The following is an 18,480-nucleotide window of genomic DNA, read 5'->3' as shown; positions in this document are numbered from 1 at the left end:
GTATAATCACGTTTGAAAATTTCCATGCTTGATTTTAAAATTAGTATTTTATCCTGCTCTATTTAGACAGCTATGTATTTCAAGGACTTATGTCAGCACAGAAGGACTGGTTAAACAAGCACATGCACTCGGCACACCCTTAGTGTGGCTAAATAGTTCACTGTACATTCTCATATACTTGTTTTGCATCTACCTCTGCCCCTCACTTATTGAATGATAGTGTCACACAGAGATTTTACACACTTCACCAACTGTCATTGCGGCAGCGGGTTCTGTTCAGACTACAGCTACTGGCACTCTGCCTGATAACTTCTGTGGGTCTGTGATTAACGCAGGCAGACTTGGGCATCGACCTACAGTGTGATAATTCATAGGCAGGATAACAAGAATAAATCCCTGCTAGTCTGTTTGTTAGTCTCCTTTGATCACATACTGTGTTGTTATACTTGTTGCTAAGGGGTGCTTCACACACAGCGAGATCGCTGCTGAGATCGCTGCTGAGTCACGGTTTTTGTGACGCAGCAATGACCTCATTAGCGATCTCGCTGTGTGTGACACTGAGCAGCGATCTGGCCCCTGCTGTGAGATCGCTGCTCGTTACACACAGCCCTGGTTCGTTTTTTTATTGTTGCTCTCCCGCTGATAAGCACACATCGCTGTGTGTGACAGCGAGAGAGCAACAATCCTGAATGTGCAGGGAGCAGGAGCCGGCGTCTGACAGCCTGCGGTAAGCTGTAACCAAGGTAAACATCGGGTAACCAAGGTGGTTACCCGATATTTACCTTCGTTACCAGCCTCCGCCGCTCTCACGCTGCCAGCGCCGGCTCCCAGCTCTCTGCACATGTGGCTGCAGTACACATCGGGTAATTAACCCGATGTGTACTGTAGCTAGGAGTGCAGGGAGCCAGCGCTAAGCAGTGTTCGCGGCTCCCTGCTCTCTGCACATGTAGCTGCAGTACACATTGGGTCATTAACCCAATGTGTACTGTAGCTAGGAGAGCAGGGAGCCAGCGCTCAGTGTGCGCGGCTCCCTGCTCTCTGCACATGTTGCAGCACAGCGACGCGTGTCGTTATGATCGCTGTTTCGGCTGCTGTGTTTGACAGCTAAGCAACGATCATAACAGCGACTTACAAGGTCGCTGTTACGTCACAGAAAATGGTGACGTAACAGCGACGTCGTTGTCGCTTAGTGTGAACCCTGCTTAAGTGTGCTTGTGGAGTTAACCTTTGATGTCTTTGTGTTGTTACCTTCCTGCTCTTGCTTTACTCCTGAGTCTCTCATTGTCTATTTCAGTGGGTGTGCAGTGTGCCAGAGTTTTGGTTTTCCCTTGTCTGTCTTTATTTGTTGTCCATCACACTCCTGCCACGTCCTTCCCTGGTGGGAGGAGGTATAAGGGTAGCACTGGTCAGGTGCATAGCCAGGAATGAGTTTGGGCATCACGACCATCAGTAGTAACCCTGAGGTTAGGGATAGCCTAGGGTGAGGTACAGCATAAGAGCATCTTTCCCTCGCTATCCTAACAGTCACCTTGTGACAGATAGCTCTGGCTTTACAAGATGCACAGGAGGATGCAGATACAGTTAGGTTCAGAAATATTTGGACAGTGACACAATTTTCGCGAGTTGGGCTCTGCATGCCACCACATTGGATTTGAAATGAAACCTCTACAACAGAATTCAAGTGCAGATTGTAACGTTTAATTTGAAGGTTTGAACAAAAATATCTGATAGAAATTGTAGGAATTGTACACATTTCTTTACAAACACTCCACATTTTAGGAGGTCAAAAGTAATTGGACAAATAAACCAAACCCAAACAAAATATTTTTATTTTCAATATTTTGTTGCGAATCCTTTGGAGGCAATCACTGCCTTAAGTCTGGAACCCATGGACATCACCAAACGCTGGGTTTCCTCCTTCTTAATGCTTTGTCAGGCCTTTACAGCCGCAGCCTTCAGGTCTTGCTTGTTTGTGGGTCTTTCCGTCTTAAGTCTGGATTTGAGCAAGTCAAATGCATGCTCAATTGGGTTAAGATCTGGTGATTGACTTGGCCATTGCAGAATGTTCCACTTTTTTGCACTCATGAACTCCTGGGTTGCTTTGGCTGTATGCTTGGGGTCATTGTCCATCTGTACTATGAAGCGCCGTCCGATCAACTTTGCGGCATTTGGCTGAATCTGGGCTGAAAGTATATCCCGGTACACTTCAGAATTCATCCGGCTACTCTTGTCTGCTGTTATGTCATCAATAAACACAAGTGACCCAGTGCCATTGAAAGCCATGCATGCCCATGCCATCACGTTGCCTCCACCATGTTTTACAGAGGATGTGGTGTGCCTTGGATCATGTGCCGTTCCCTTTCTTCTCCAAACTTTTTTCTTCCCATCATTCTGGTACAGGTTGATCTTTGTCTCATCTGTCCATAGAATACTTTTCCAGAACTGAGCTGGCTTCATGAGGTGTTTTTCAGCAAATTTAACTCTGGCCTGTCTATTTTTGGAATTGATGAATGGTTTGCATCTAGATGTGAACCCTTTGTATTTACTTTCATGGAGTCTTCTCTTTACTGTTGACTTAGAGACAGTTACACCTACTTCACTGAGAGTGTTCTGGACTTCAGTTGATGTTGTGAATGGGTTTTTCTTCACCAAAGAAAGTATGCGGCGATCATCCACCACTGTTGTCATCCGTGGACGCCCAGGCCTTTTTGAGTTCCCAAGCTCACCAGTCAATTCCTTTTTTCTCAGAATGTACCCGACTGTTGATTTTGCTACTCCAAGCATGTCTGCTATCTCTCTGATGGATTTTTTCTTTTTTTTCAGCCTCAGGATGTTCTGCTTCACCTCAATTGAGAGTTCCTTAGACTGTATGTTGTCTGGTCACAGCAACAGCTTCCAAATGCAAAACCACACACCTGTAATCAACCCCAGACCTTTTAACTACTTAATTGATTACAGGTTAACGAGGGAGATGCCTTCAGAGTTAATTGCAGCCCTTAGAGTCCCTTGTCCAATTACTTTTGGTCCCTTGAAAAAGAGAAGGCTATGCATTACAGAGCTATGATTCCTAAACCCTTTCTCCGATTTGGATGTGAAAATGCTCATATTGCAGCTGGGAGTGTGCACTTTCAGCCCATATTATATATATAATTGTATTTCTGAACATGTTTTTGTAAACAGCTAAAATAACAAAACTTGTGTCACTGTCCAAATATTTCTGGACCTAACTGTAGATGCTGGAAAGGGGCAATGAACTGATTGGCCACACCAAGGGCACACCGAATGTTCTTGCTCTGTTTGAACAGTCTTATTTTCTGTCAATAACAAGCATCTCCATGAGTCAGTAATGTTCGCAATTTGTGGATATGACTGGCCTGAGTTTTAGTATGGCTCTCTGAACCAGGTCTAAAATGAGAAGTTACCCGTTCAGCTTTTGTGTGACTTATACTCCTCAATATTGAATACCAAAAAGTGAAAGCAAAATAAAACATCAAGTGGTCCTAAATAGATACAGTATATATAATAAATATGCACTTTAGTAATAGTAGGCAATAGGATAGCAGTGGATGTACAACATCCACAATACATCAAAACGTAACATGTCAAGTAAATATAAATAGGGAGAAAAGGAAAGTCAGAAAATAATAAAATAAATATTAAAACCAAAACAGCAGCAGTAATGAACTAACACTCCCAGGTAATCTCATATATGTGTACGTATCTTTACAAATACACATTAAATCTGTGTACGTATAAGCATGGTGTTGTAATAAAGCTGTTAAAGGGAATCTGTCAGCAGGTTTTTTGCTATATAAGCTGAGGACAGGATGATGTAGGGGTTAAAAAAACACAAAAAGCTACTGTGCTTCTCTTATCTATGTGTGAGCTATCATTTACTTAAACTAAAGGGTTTATCACTTGGTGATTATCATTACTATGGCTGCATGACTCACTGCTCAGAAGGTCAACACTCTCCCTGCTGTGATGGACACCTCACAGTCAGTGCACATTCTCTATTGAGAGCCTGGTGTGGGCTCAATCAGCTCTGGTGTTAACCTGTATCTAAATATTTTGATTGTGTGAGAATGGCTGCACTCAGTAATCTATGTGATACACCATTTCAATCAGAATCTCCCTGATTACATTAAGCTGCTGTCAGACGAGGTAGCAAAAAACCTGCTGACAGATTCCCTTTAAGTCTGATAAAATGCTGCTTGGAATAATACAAAATTATTATATACCTGATTAGAGCAGGAGCTTTCTTATAGGAGTAGGGCCCAACCCATTGCGCGTTACTCAATACTGAATAAGTTGAAATGTTTTGAAAATATTGTTTCTATTTTTTCATATTTTACATCTTATTAATATGTCTAAAACCTTTATGATTTCCATAATTCCACAACTTTCCTTCTTGGTATTTGAACTTCAATGTTGAGGAGTGTATACATGATTCTAGCCCACTCAGAAAATAAATGATATATACAAATAGCTTACCAGTGGAAGGTTGTATCTAGTTGAGGGTATATAACCAAACCCAGTTAGTATGAAATAGATTATGATATAATTCCAGGTAAACAATCACACACACAAGGACAAGAGATGGTTATTGTCATCTAGCTAAATCTATTTTGCTTTGTCAGTAGTCCAATGGAGTCGGGAAGGGGGGAGGTGATACCAATGTGATATGACTGAAAGAATGAGTGTAATTAGATAGGGATCCTAATCAAAAGATAATGATCACAGCAATTATTTGATCCATTCAAAATTCAGTATCAGAAAGGTCCTCTGGTTGACCCTATTTCACCATGATGAAGAATATACGTGTTAGTAGATTTTGAACAAACCACTTATGAGGAAGGAACGTTTACAGTTCAACTTACAGGAAACTCGTGGTTAGCTAAAAACATGTGTAAGGAAACTGGCATGTAACATTTACAGCTCATTGCAATATCTCCAGGAAACTAAACTATATAATTTGGAGCTATATCAATGGGATGATATAAACTGGAAATTAATTTGGAGAAGGGCAGGCTGTCATTCACCAGCAGAAAACCTGGCCTGTTCCTGTGTCAGTTAAACATAATGATGAAATGTTTTAGCGGGGTTATGCAGCATCAGTTATTTCTATCTAGGCGTGAGAGATGCTGCCGCCATACTGGAAAATACACTTTTTGAGTTGCAGTAAGCCTCTTGGCAGGTATCACACATGTCCTATAATTAAAAGGACATGTGTACAATGTTAGGTAGTGATAACCAAAGTCAGACTTACAGTACCTTGAGAAAGTTTTCATACTCCATGAACTATTCCACATTTTTTCATATTACACCCACAAATGTAAATGATTTTATGTGATGTACCAACACATCATAGCAAGTATTTGTGAAGCGTAAAGGAAATGATATATGAAAATATAAATCCGAAAATTGTAACGTGCATTTGTTTTCAGCCCCCCTGACTCTATACTTTGAAGGACAAACATTTTGCTACAAATACTGCTGTGAATCTCTTGGTATATTGACGTTTTACCATTCCGAAGTTTTACTTACAAAAATCTTTCATTGTCAAAATGTTGGCAATTCTACAGAGAATCTCTTGCACCCTGTCGACATTTATCAAAATAGAGCAGAAATCTGAATAATCATAAATTACAGTTATTTCTCTTTTTCAGCCTCCTGGGTTCCGTCGTGCATACAGTTCCCCTCTGTATAGTAATCAGCAATATGCGACTGTAAAGGAACTGCTACCTTTCTGTGAGTTTTTAATCTTCACTGTTTTATTGAGAGATTATTGTATGAATAAGCAGTTTGCGTTGAAAAAATAAACTGACCCTTATTCGCCCTTCACGGATTCAGCACTGAGTCACCACTGCTGTTCCTGGTGTCTGTTATTGTTTGCAGTGCTGACGTCACATCGATTGCACTATAGCCAATCAGTAAGCTCCGCGGTACTCCGCAGCTGATGCTGTTAACATGGGGAGAGCCGCAGTTAATGGCGGCAGTGCTGAAGTCACATCGACAGCACTGTAGCCAATCAGTAAGTTCAGCGGCACTCAGCAGCTCATGCCGTTAACATGGGGAGAGCTGCAGTTGTTGGCTGCAGCGGTGTTGACATAATATGAGTGCTGCAGTCAATAACAGAAACCGGGACACTCAGTGCTAAATTTATCTATTCACAGCTGCAAATTCAGCAGCTTGTTTCTGTCACTTCAGGAAGCATAACATGCTGATTGATTACAGCACAGATCAGGAGGTGAATTTTGTTGGTTACAATACACACAAGGTGTCGCAATTTCTTAACTTTGCAGAATATCCTTGTTATGTGAGGCCCTGCAGAATCCACCTCCCGTGGCGGTAACCACTCTACCATGCTACCCAGTAAATAGATGGGAATGCTTTACAATACAAGTCAATGAGAAGGTTTAAAAGGCATTAGGTCATCTTTTGGGACATTTTGATATCTTTCCCACATGAAAATCTGCTACCAGTATCTACCTGGTTGAATGGAGTTAAAAAACATCAGAAAAATGCCATCCAAACATCTTGGAAAAATGCTAAAAATAAAAAAAAACTAAAAAAAAATCCACCAGTGGCCAAAAACATAACAAAAAAGTGCACATAAAACCTTCAAATACACTATAACAACTCTTGACAAAAATAAAACTGGCGTTTTCCTATATAAATATTAATGGGTTCACTTGCCTGAAAAAAACATTGTGTGCACTTACCCTAAAGCCTTGCTCCCACTAGTGTATAAATAATCGCTCTGATACTCATCTAGAAAAGTGGGATGAGTGTAATGTAAGTGCTATGTGAGAGTTCGATTTTTTGCTCAACTGACATCCGTATGTAATGCATTTTAAACATCATCTTTTGCATACTATAATACGCTATGTAAGTTAAAGCTCGTTGTCATAATTAATAAAGCAATCTTTTATAAAGATACCAGCATACAGCTGCCTCAGAAGTGGCAAATCACATGAGATGCTCCAATTCTGGCACTTCATCTTGGCTCTTCCCAATTGCCCTAGTGCAGTGGCAATCGGGTAATGGTAATTGGAGTTGTTGTCAGCTGTGTATTGACAGCTGGCATCAAGCCCAGGGGTATGTAATAGAGAGTTGTCTATCAGACACCCCCATTACTAACCCAGTAAGTTAAAAGCAAAAAAAACAAAACAAAAAACACACACAAACAAAAGTACTTTATTTAAAGAAAAACAAAAAAACCACTGCCTGACTCTTTCCATGGTTCACCAACTTTAAAGAAAAAAACAAACAAAAAAACAAGACATGGAAGTCGGGGAATCCAACGTAGTCCAGGGAAACTAATGTAGTCCGCAAATGGAAACCTGAAAGACTAAAAAGATAGAAATGAAAACAAGAGACTGTGTCTTGGTAACAAATTTATTAGAGAATAAAGTGTGCACGCAGGTCCAATGTAGTCCAGTGCTTCACATAACGTTCCTCGATTCTGACGATCAAAGGCTATAGAGCCTCGTCCTGAGCCTCCATAGGCTTTGAGCAGCAGCCACTCCCAGCTGATTATGTGCTCTACGTGACCCAATGATTCTGATGACGTTACTTTTAAATTCAGTTGTGAGTGAACCCTAAATGGACAAAAAAACCTCTCGTGGTTTTCAAAATCTTTAGATGCTTTCTCAGTCATGAACACAAGGTGGCACCAGTGCAACATAACTATGATTTTTTTGACAGTTTCGCTATTGAGGAGCTGGATACCGCATGCATGTTATCATGGGATAGAATAATGTTTAGGAACAACTACTCTATATCATGGAGGTTACAAACAAAGAGGGCGTACAGGTAAATGGGTTGCATCATGGCCCAATTGCATATTTATTAATGATAGAAATCTTATATCAAAAAGCAACCACTGACTACATATAGATGTCTGGACAAATTGCTTAGTAATAGTCAAGGAAAAAGAAAGAAGGAAACGATCATGCGTCCAATGTGTGCAAAAAAATCAATTTTTATTGGTCAGTACAGAGGTGGACATACAGAAGATTAAAAGGATTAAAACAGCAACCAAGAAAACCAGCGGTAACAATCACAGTTATGAATGTTTGACTAATGCGAGCACCATATGGTATAATATAAGTATCTAACAATTGTCAGTCAGTATCTTAAAGGGGTCAAAAAAATTAATATGATAGTAGTATAGATCAAGAAATGGGGATTAATATTTTAATCATCCAGCATAACTACATATGTTATACTACTGGATCGTTATATTTATACATCCAGAGTTATTAAATACCCCATGTAACAAAATTATTATATTTGCTGAGTGATGGTGAATCATACAGCAATAATTCAACACCCACAATTGTATTCCAAAAGACACCTCATTCTAAGTATCTAATGTGACTAGTATGGCTGATGGAGGTGCTGGCAAGGTCAAACAAAGAACCATGTGGAAGGTTTAGCATAAACCCCTATATTAGAGATGCAAGTAGATCACACTATAATAAGCGGTAGCAGGTACCAATCCATGTTTACCAATAAGGTACCAATCATTGGAGCAATTCACCCTCTCCAGGTTAATGGACTAAACATGCACAATATTTAAGTAAAACTTACCACGTGTATAGATGAATGAATAAGAGAGTGATCCGCTGGAAACTCCTCCTACCCAGTAGGGTAGGAGAAGTTTCTGCCGGTTCACTCTTATTCATTCATCTATATGAACATGCACAAACAAAGAACCACGTAGGGTAGGAGGAGTTTCCGGCGGATCACTCTCTTATTCATTCATCTATACACGTGGTAAGTTTTACTTAAATATTGTGCATGTTTAGTCCATTAACCTGGAGAGGGTGAATTGCTCCAATGATTGGTACCTTATTGGTAAACATGGATTGGTACCTGCTACCGCTTATTATAGTGTGATCTACTTGCATCTCTTATATAGGGGTTTATGCTAAACGTTCCACGTGCTTCTTTGTTTGACCTTGCCAGCACCTCCATCAGCCATACTAGTCACATTGGATACTTAGAATGAGGTGTCTTTTGGAATACAATTGTGGGTGTTGAATTATTGCTGTATGATTCACCATCACTCAGCAAATATAATAATTTTGTTACATGGGGTATTTAATAACTCTGGATGTATAAATATAACGATCCAGTAGTATAACATATGTAGTTATGCTGGATGATTAAAATATTAATCCCCATTTCTTGATCTATACTACTATCATATTAATTTTTTTGACCTCTTTAAGATACTGGCTGACAATTGTTAGATACTTATATTATACCATATGGTGCTCGCATTAGTCAAACATTCATAACTGTGATTGTTACCGCTGGTTCTCTTGGTTGCTGTTTTAATCCTTTTAATCTTCTGTATGTCCACCTCTGTACTGACCAATAAAAATTGATTTTTTTTGCACACATTGGACGCTTGATCGTTTCCTTCTTTCTTTCTTTTTCCTTGTATATCATGGAGGCATGGTGTGTCCATAAATTAGTTTTTTCCCCACATATTTGTAAATATGAACAAATAATCGCAATGGAAACTGATTAGACTTAGGGCGGCTTTGCACGTTGCAACATCACACGTGCGATGTCGGTGGGGGTCAAATCGAAAGTGACGCACATCTGGCGTCACTTTCGACATCGTACTGTGTAAATGCTAGATGATACGATGAATGAGCGCAAAAACGTCGTTATCGTATCATCGTTGCATTCATCGACATTTCCATAATGCCGGTGCCGCGACAGGTATGATGTTGTTCCTCGTTCCTGCGGCAGCACACATCGCTGTGTGTGAAGCCGTAGGAGCGAGGAACATCTCCTTATCTGCCGCCGGCGGCTATGCGGAAGGAAGGAGGTGGACGGGATGTTTACATCCTGCTCATCTCCGCCCCTCCGCCGCTATTGGCTGCCTGCCGTATGACGCCGCATGACCCACCCCCTTAGGAAGGAGGCGGGTCGCCGGCCAGAGCGACAGTCGCAGGGCAGGTGAGTGCATATGAAGCTGGCGTAACGATAATTTTCGCTACGCCAGCTATCACAAGATATCGTACCTGCGACGGGGGCGGGGACTATCGCGTGCGACATCGTAGCATCGGCTTGCGATGTCGCAACGTGCAAAGCCCGCCTTAAGCTACATGATGACACCTTTTGCTCATGAAAACCAAGAAAGTCAAATTGTGATTGCGATTCTATTGTAACGTCTTAGAAGGCTTTAAAGAAATAACATAGTTATTGTCAGGAATGTAACTTTTGATTGAGCGCTTCTATTCTATAAAAAGTGTAGCTGAGACTGACAGTCAAGGCTTGTGCAGACAATCGTATTTTTAGTTCAAGTGTGGTCCAACCAAACATCGGATTGCACTCGGACCAATGTTATTGAATGAAGCATTGCATATATGTCCAATTTTTTCCTGGGACTGAGTTGTCAGAGAAAAAAATTGCATCATGCATGATTTGCCTTTCTAAATAAATTGGATCACTCTAGGCCAGAGGTCTCAAACACACGGTCTCCGGACCCTGAGGCTGTTTGTTGTGGCCCGCAGACCCCGTAATGATCGTGGCCCTATCCCGGGGATTGGCGCTGGCAGAGTAATTTGCAGTGCCGCCTAGAAAAGCTTTCTGCACTATACCAATGGCTGCCGCCCGCCAATCAGATGCAAGGAGGTGACTTCGCTGTATGACGTCACCTCCTTGCATCTGATTGGCAGACAGCAGCCATTGCTATACTGCAGAAAGCTCCGTTGCGCGGCACTGCAAATGATTCAACTGTAGTAAAGCCCTGCCGGCGCTGACCCCCAGGATAGGGCCACAACAAGCAGGTAAGGTACGTGCCAACAATCAGGACCCACTGCGTCCTGGATGCAGCAGGTCCTGACCTGCGGGGTCGCAAGTCTCCTTCGCAGGAGACCGCAGCTGCCCGTGCCCGCGATCAGGATTCAGGGCGCTGCGGTCTCCTTGCTGTGTTCTCCCTGCAGAGGATGCTTGCGACTCCACAGCAAAGTAATTCACATGCTGTGGCCTCTCAAAGCCGCACCGCAGGTCAGTGTTTTCTGCGTGCCGCACACACACAGTGAGCATGGGATTTCTAGAAATCCCATCTACTTTGCTTGCACTGTACATCTCAGCATCTTGGACGCAGCTGAAACATGCTACATCGAAGACACTGTAAGCACTGATCGAGGGCACGCAGCCTAATAAGAGAGAGTGGAGGAAGGTGAGGAGAATTTTTTTTTTTTGAGTATTACTAAAGGGTGAGCACAATAATATTACAGGGCACAAGAATGACCACAATACTACTGGGCACAAAGATGAGCCCAATACTACATGGCACAAATATGAGCCCAATACTACTAGGCACAAGGATGAGCACAATACTACTGGGCACAAAGATGAGCACAATACTACTGGGCACAAGGATGAGCACAATACTACTGGGCACAAGGATGTGCACAATACTACTGGGCACAATATTACAGGGCACAATCCTACTGGGCACAATACTAGAAGGATGAGCATCTAGCCACAGGGCACACGGATGGGGGATATTACTGCAGCATGGGGACATTACTACAAGATGTTGGCTAAGATTACTATATGATGCTGCTAATTGTAAAACAATATTACAAGAAGGTGATAAAATGTAAAAAAAAATCAAAATAAAAACATGATTTTTATTTTTATTAAAAATGCTTTTTAATATGTAAACTTAAACAAAAAAGTACAGGTTTGTTATAATAAAGAAGCAAAAAATGTTCACAAAAGGGATCCAAAGGTGCATAGAAAAATATTATGAAATCATTAAAAATGTCACTTTGTACTGCAAAGAATGTGGCCCTTCTCAATTTTTTTTCTGTGTGCAGCCCATACACTCAGCTGAGTTTGAGACCCTTGCTCTAGGCCATTCAAATCTATGGGTCTGTGAAAAAATTGGACTGCACTCGGATGACATCTGAGTATGGTTTGATTTTCATGGACTGACAGGAGAAAATGGGGACTTTTTTTATTCTTTTCCACATCCGAGAAAAACATCCCACTTTGATCAAACTCTGGTTAACATAATTGGACCATTTTTCTTGGATGAAGCAACATAAAGCCACATTCTATATGGAAACTTGCAATCTTATTTCCAATGGAAAATAATTTTGACACACTTTTCACATCTGCATGTTCGCACTCGTGAATAGAGATGAGCGAACCGGTCGCGGTTCGGCTCGAGGTCAGTTCGCCGAACGGGGGTCCCGTTCGAGTTCGGTTTGTCGAACGTTCGACGAACCGAACTCGAACCTATAGGCTATAATGGGAGGCAATCACAAACACACAAAAATGCATGATAAATGTACACAAACAGTTAATAAACATTGCCATAACACTTACCGGTCCCCGCGATCCCTCCTGCACTCTGTCTCCTGCCGCTATCCCATCCGATGATCGCTGAATCCTCCCGGTGACCGGCACTGCCAGCAGAGAAGCAGGACCTATCGTGACGTCAAAATAGCCATGTGACCAGTCACGTGGCTATTATCTCATTGGCTACAGACTGGTCACATGACTATGACACGTCATGTAGGACCTGCGAGTGCATCTCTCCGGTACACGATGCACATTTGTGTATCGCCGTGTACCGGCGATATGCTCTAGCGCACGGTCGACTCCCCGTTCCGTTAGGGACCGGCTGACACAGCCGGTCATTAACGGAGATCACCGTTGCCATAGCAACGCAGTTAGCGGTGACATCACCGCTAACCGCGGCTCCGGGAGCACCGTTGCTATGGTAACGCGTCTGTCAGCGTTACCGCTGTTACCGCTAGCAGCACTGATTACTCACGGAGTGAAGGCTGCACGCTGCTTCCCGATTGTAGTGAGGATTGTAGTGAGGATGAGGTTCCCCAGCCCATCAAGTAATGGGCTGGGGCACCTCATCCTCACTACAATCCTCACTACAATCCTGAAGTGCAGTTTCTTCAAATTCATTTAAAGGCACTTGGAACGCTGAAATTGCTGCTTATAATTTAAGCCTCTATTAAAAACCTCTTATCAGCGCTGGTTTATTGGGGATTTATTGGGCTGACAGGGGGTAATAAAGATGGAGTCTCTAATGTGTCTGTGTATTTATTTCTATTAAAGTATTTTTTCTCTGTGTGGTGTCTTTTTTTTAACCCTTTATTGGAGATTCTTAATGGCCGGGTCAAACGTGCCTGACATTAAGAATCTCTGGCTTAATACTGGCTAGTAAAACAAAGCCAGTATTAACTCATGATTACCCAACAAGCCACCCGGCTCCAGGGCTGTTGGAAGAGTTGGATACAGCGCCAGATGATGGCGCTTCTATGAGAGCGCCATTTTCTGGGACGGCTGCGGACTGAAATTCGCAAGCAGAGGCGCCCAGAAACCTCGGGCTAACCTGTGCTGCGGATTCCAATCCCCAGCTGCCTAGTTGTACCCGGCTGGACACAAAAATGGGGCGAAGCCGACGTCATTTGTTTTTTAATTATTTCATGAAATAAGTGAAATAATTAAAAAAAAAAGGGCTTCCCTATATTTTTGGTTCCCAGCCGGGTACAAATAGGCAACTGGGGGTTGGAGGCAGCCCGTGGCTGCATGCTGTACCTGGCTAGCATACAAAAATATGGCGAAGCCCACGTCATTTTTTTGGTGGGCAAAAAACTTCTGCATACAGTCCTGGATGGAGTATGCTGAGCCTTGTAGTTCTGCAGCTGCTGTCTGCTCTTCTCCATACAGACACACAGCAGCTGCAGAACTACAAGGCTCAGCATACTCAGCATACTCCATCCAGGACTGTATGCAGAAGTTTTTTGCTGAAAAAATTATGTGGGCTTCGCCATATTTTTGTATGCTAGCCAGGTACAGCAGGCTGGTACGGCTGCCCCCAACCCCCAGTTGCCTATTTGTACCCGGCTGGGAACCAAAAATAAAGGGAAGCCCTCTTTTTATTATTTCATGAATTTCATGAAATAATTAGAAAACAAATGACGTAGGCTTCGCTCCATTTTTGTGTCCAGCCAGGTACATCTAGGCAGCTGGGGATTGGAATACGCAGCACAGGTTGGCCTGAGCTTTCTGGGCCCCACTGCTGCGAATTGCAGTCTGCAGCCGCCTCAGAAAATGGCACTTTCATAGAAGCGCCATCTTCTGGCGCTGTATCCAACTCTTCCAGCACCTGCCTGCTATACCTGGCTAGCATACAAAAATATGGCGAAGCTCACGTCCTTTTTTTGTAGTTTTTTGGCCAAAAAATTAAAAAATGCTTCCCTGGATTTTCCATTGCCAGTGAAGGTAACACCAAGCAGTGGGGGTTAGCAGCCAGTAGCTGCTTGGATTACCCTTAGCTAGCAATACAAAAAATGCGGCGGGAGCCCATATATATTTTTTTTAATTATTTATTTAAATAACTAAAAACAAAATGGGCTTCCCTTTATTTTGATTGCTGGACATCACAGTGCTGTAAAAATTAATCTTTAAAAAAAATGACATAGCGCTCCGCGGTATTTTTGATTCTCAGCGCAGATAAAGCAGACAGCTATGGGTTGCCACCCCCATCTGCCTGTCGTTACCTTGGTTGGCAATCAAAATACAGGGAAGCCCATTAATTTTTTCTATTTAAAAAATAGTTAAAAAAAAAATGACGTTGGGTCCCCCCATTTTTATAGCCAGCTAGGGTAAAGCAGACGTCTGTAGCCTGAAAACCACAGCTGGCAGCTTTACCGTGGTTGGGGATCCAATGTGGAGGTCCCCCCAGGCTCTTTTTTTATAATTATTTTATAAATATTAATAATTACACAAAAAAAGTAGGGTCCCCTCCAAATTGGATCACCAGCCAAGGTAAAGCGGACAGCTCTGGTCTGGTATTCTCAGGGTGGGAAGGTCCATAGTTATTGGGCCTTCACAGCCTAAAAATAGCAGGCCGCAGGCACCCCAGACGTGGCGCATCCACTAGATGCGCCAATCCTGGCGCTTCACCCCAGCTCATCCCGTGCCCTGGTGCAGTGGCAAACGGGGTAATAAATCGGGTTGATACTAGCTGTAAAGTCACCTGAGATCAAGCCCAGCAGTTTGTGATGTCATGGCGTCTATTAGATACCCAACATTATAAACTGTCAGTACTAACAAAAACAAAAAATCGACAAAAGAAATTTATTTGAAAAAACAGTCCCCAAAACATTTCCTCTTTCACCAATTTATTGTAAGAAAAAAAATAAAGGGGTCCCACGATGACTCTGGACCGTCTAGAATATGGGGGGGAGACACTCAGGGAACGTATCCCCCATTTTCTAGGAGTGCGGACCCTTCATGTGAGGAGTGTGGGTGCAATGAATCTGCACTCACTCTCCCCGGGTCCACAGCAGCAGAGTCCATGTCGTAATGGTTGCTACCAAAGGTGCAATGCCCTGCTCATGAGGTAAGGGCATGCCTAATCAGGAGAACTACTGTAGAGGAAGCTCTGCTCACTGGTATATAGGTGCTCAGAGGTAATAATAGATAAAATTAGTGAGTAACCTCGGCACTCTAAATCTCCCAGACTAAGTCAGTAAGTCACAACGGATAGTAATGCAAAATCACTCTTTATTGGTCCGTATTAAGAAAAAAATTTTTTCATAACCATATATGTTTTTGTCCAAAACAAGTTACAAATGACGTTTCGGCCTGAGCCTTCGTCAGATTGGATTTATCTGCATGTAATCATGAAAAATGACAATAATCAGTATCACATAAGAGTGAGAGAACAATAACATAAACTCGAACAATGTAGAGGTAACAATTGGGATGCAGCAAAAAAATTGCAACACTGCAAGAAATGAAACACATGATACAAATGTCATAATACAGTACAAGGACAATATAGTAATGACAAATATGGGGTCAGAGTAGGCTTAGACAGCTCTGGTACGAAAGAGATGTCAATCATAAAGTAACATTTGCAGTAGGTGTAGAGCTACACTATGCATGGCAGAGCTAATGGGTAGACCGACCATAGAAAAAGAACGGAGAAAAAGTGGAGAAAAAGTGGAGAAAAAATGGAGAAAAAGTGGAGAAAAAGTGGAGAAAAAATGGAGAAAAAGTGGAGAAAAAGTGGAGAAAAAGTGGAGAAAAAGTGGAGAAAAAATGGAGAAAAAGTGGAGAAAAAGTGGAGAAAAAGTGGAGAAAAAATGTAGAAAAAGTGGAGAAAAAGTGGAGAAGAAGTGGAGAAGAAGTGGAGAAGAAGTGGAGAAGAAGTGGAGAAGTGTTTGTTCATGCCAGATGGGAGATAAATAATTTTTTACCGGCGCTGTCATTTACTGTAACGTGATCATCGGTGTACGGTGTATACCTGTGATCACGTGAGCGGGGACCGGAAAAACCGTCCTGAATCATGATCTCCAGGGTCTCAGCTAGCCCTGAAACCCCGGAGATTTTCTGACGCTGGGGGGCGTTATTCACTTATTTCTGCCTGCTGTTTATAAACGGCAGATCAGAATAAGGCTACATTAACACGACCGATCCATTTTTGTGGTCTGCAAAAAACAGTCCATTGTTTTTCACGGGTGCATCCGTGTGGCATCCGTTTCCGTTCCGTAGACGGACCATCTGTTTGTCATCCGTGTGCCTTCCGTTTTTTTTGTGTACTGCAAAAAAACTGAATGAGGGTAAATGCATAAATTTACCCAGGATCCATAGTTTCATCCTACATGAGGCGGTCACATGTTTACTCCAGTGCCATTTTCTACTGCTTTTCACAGCGTAGAGCGCTCTGGTGATTTTCTTGTGCTTGTGCACTTCATATCAGTCTTTTCTGTCATTATAATGGCAGAAAGACACATAATGTCCCACTCTCCTGCATTTTGTAATTTTGCACCCTTTGGTGCCTTTCATGTGGCACTAAGGGGTGCTTAGCTTTGTATTTAGCCAAAAAAAAATGAAAAAAAAAATGACGTAAAGTTCCCCCTATTTTTGTTCGCCAGCTAGGGTAAAGCAGATGGCTGCAGCCTGCAGACCACAGCTGGCAACCTCACCTTGGCTGGTAATCCAAAACTGAGGGCACCCCACGCTGTTATTTTAAATTAAATAAATAATTAAAAAAAAAAACACGTAGGGGTCCCCCCAAAATTGGATCACCAGCCAAGGTACAGCAGACAGCTGGGGTCTGATATTCTCAGACTAAGGAGGTCCATGGTTATTGGACTCTCCCCAGCCTAAAAATAGCAGGCCGCAGCCGCCCCAGAAGTGGCGCATCCATTAGATGTGCCAATCCTGGTGCTTCGCCCCAGCTCATCCCGCGCCCTGGTGCGGTGGCAAACGGGGTAATATATGGGGTTAATACCAGATGTGTAATGTCACCTGGCATCAAGCCCTGGGGTTGGTGAGGTCAGGCGTCTATCACATACCCGACATCACCAACCCAGTCAGTAATAAAAAAAAATAGACGACAAACACATTTTTATTTGAAAAAACACTCCCCAAAACATTCCCTCTTTAACCAATTTATTAGAAAGAAAAACAAATCCAGGTCTGGTGTAATCCAAGGGGTTTCCATGACGATCCACACTGTCCCAGTCAATGAAGAGCAGGATGTTCCCCATTGGCTGGGAGAGCAGTGCAGTGACCTGAGCTAACATCAATGGGTCAGCCCAGGTCACTGCAGGGGATGACAAGTGCTGCTGTCAGCGAGGTACATTACCTGCGCTGATCTCCAGCACACTGACAGCCCCTGTCACTGAGTTCAATGACCGGCGCCTTCACACCAAGTATCGCGAGAGGCCCGTGACGTCACCGCTAGTCAGTCTTGGGTCGGAAGCGAGGGAAGGTGATGTGACAAGCGGCGGCCATGGAGGACAGTGACAGCGCTGAGGTCGGGATGGCGGGACTTCATCACCGCAGGTAAGCCGAGCGGGACGTATCTAGAACGTATCTAGAACTATCGAGCTTTTGCAAAAAGCTTGAGTTCTAGTTCGATCTCGAACAGCCCCCAAAATCACTCGAGCCTAGAACTGGAGAACCTCGAACCGCGAACCGCGCTCAACTCTACTCGTGAACTCAAAGCAATTTACATTCCTGTAACACAATTTGATGTCAGAAAAGTTCTCACATGATTGATTGCACTCAGAGAGAGAAACAAAATAATTATTTTGTAGTTCTGATACCTTGTAATGGCATACAAAAATAAATAAACAATGTTACAGAGCAAGCTTTCGAGACATCTTAAGTCTCTTCATCAGGCATGGTATAACAAAGTATTTGAAGAAACTCAAATGTATACACAAACAGAACAGAGGGATGGCATAATAAAAGGACAGTTAAATAAACAAACACTGAGCTTAGAGAGTGAATCCTAAAAAAGCTTTGATTAGTGGTGTGAAAGTTTTATTGTCCCAATATCCATTTAGGATCAGAAGCCTGGTGCCCTCAGTCTCTGGAATGACTCCTCAGATTTTATAGTGAGTCATAAATCCACCAGACAGATTTAGTTCTATGTGGACAGAGTCAAAC

General features: G+C 42.6%; 1 protein-coding gene across 4 annotated transcripts in view; it reads left to right on the top strand.

Moving 5' to 3' along the window:
* STAC3 (SH3 and cysteine rich domain 3) overlaps positions 1 to 18,480 on the top strand; it is a 159,579-nt gene that overhangs the window by 99,338 nt on the left and 41,761 nt on the right. For all 4 annotated transcript variants that reach the window (XM_075337070.1, XM_075337069.1, XM_075337068.1 and 1 more), the window contains one exon: positions 5,670 to 5,751. In XM_075337070.1, the coding sequence (XP_075193185.1) occupies positions 5,670 to 5,751 (82 nt within the window). The remainder of the gene's footprint in view (positions 1 to 5,669; positions 5,752 to 18,480) is intronic.

The sequence above is a fragment of the Anomaloglossus baeobatrachus genome, chromosome 2, assembly GCF_048569485.1.
Source record: "Anomaloglossus baeobatrachus isolate aAnoBae1 chromosome 2, aAnoBae1.hap1, whole genome shotgun sequence".
Taxonomy (NCBI): domain Eukaryota; kingdom Metazoa; phylum Chordata; class Amphibia; order Anura; family Aromobatidae; genus Anomaloglossus; species Anomaloglossus baeobatrachus.
Note: the sequence above shows the minus strand (reverse complement) of the source record. Positions and strands in the feature narration are given on the sequence as shown.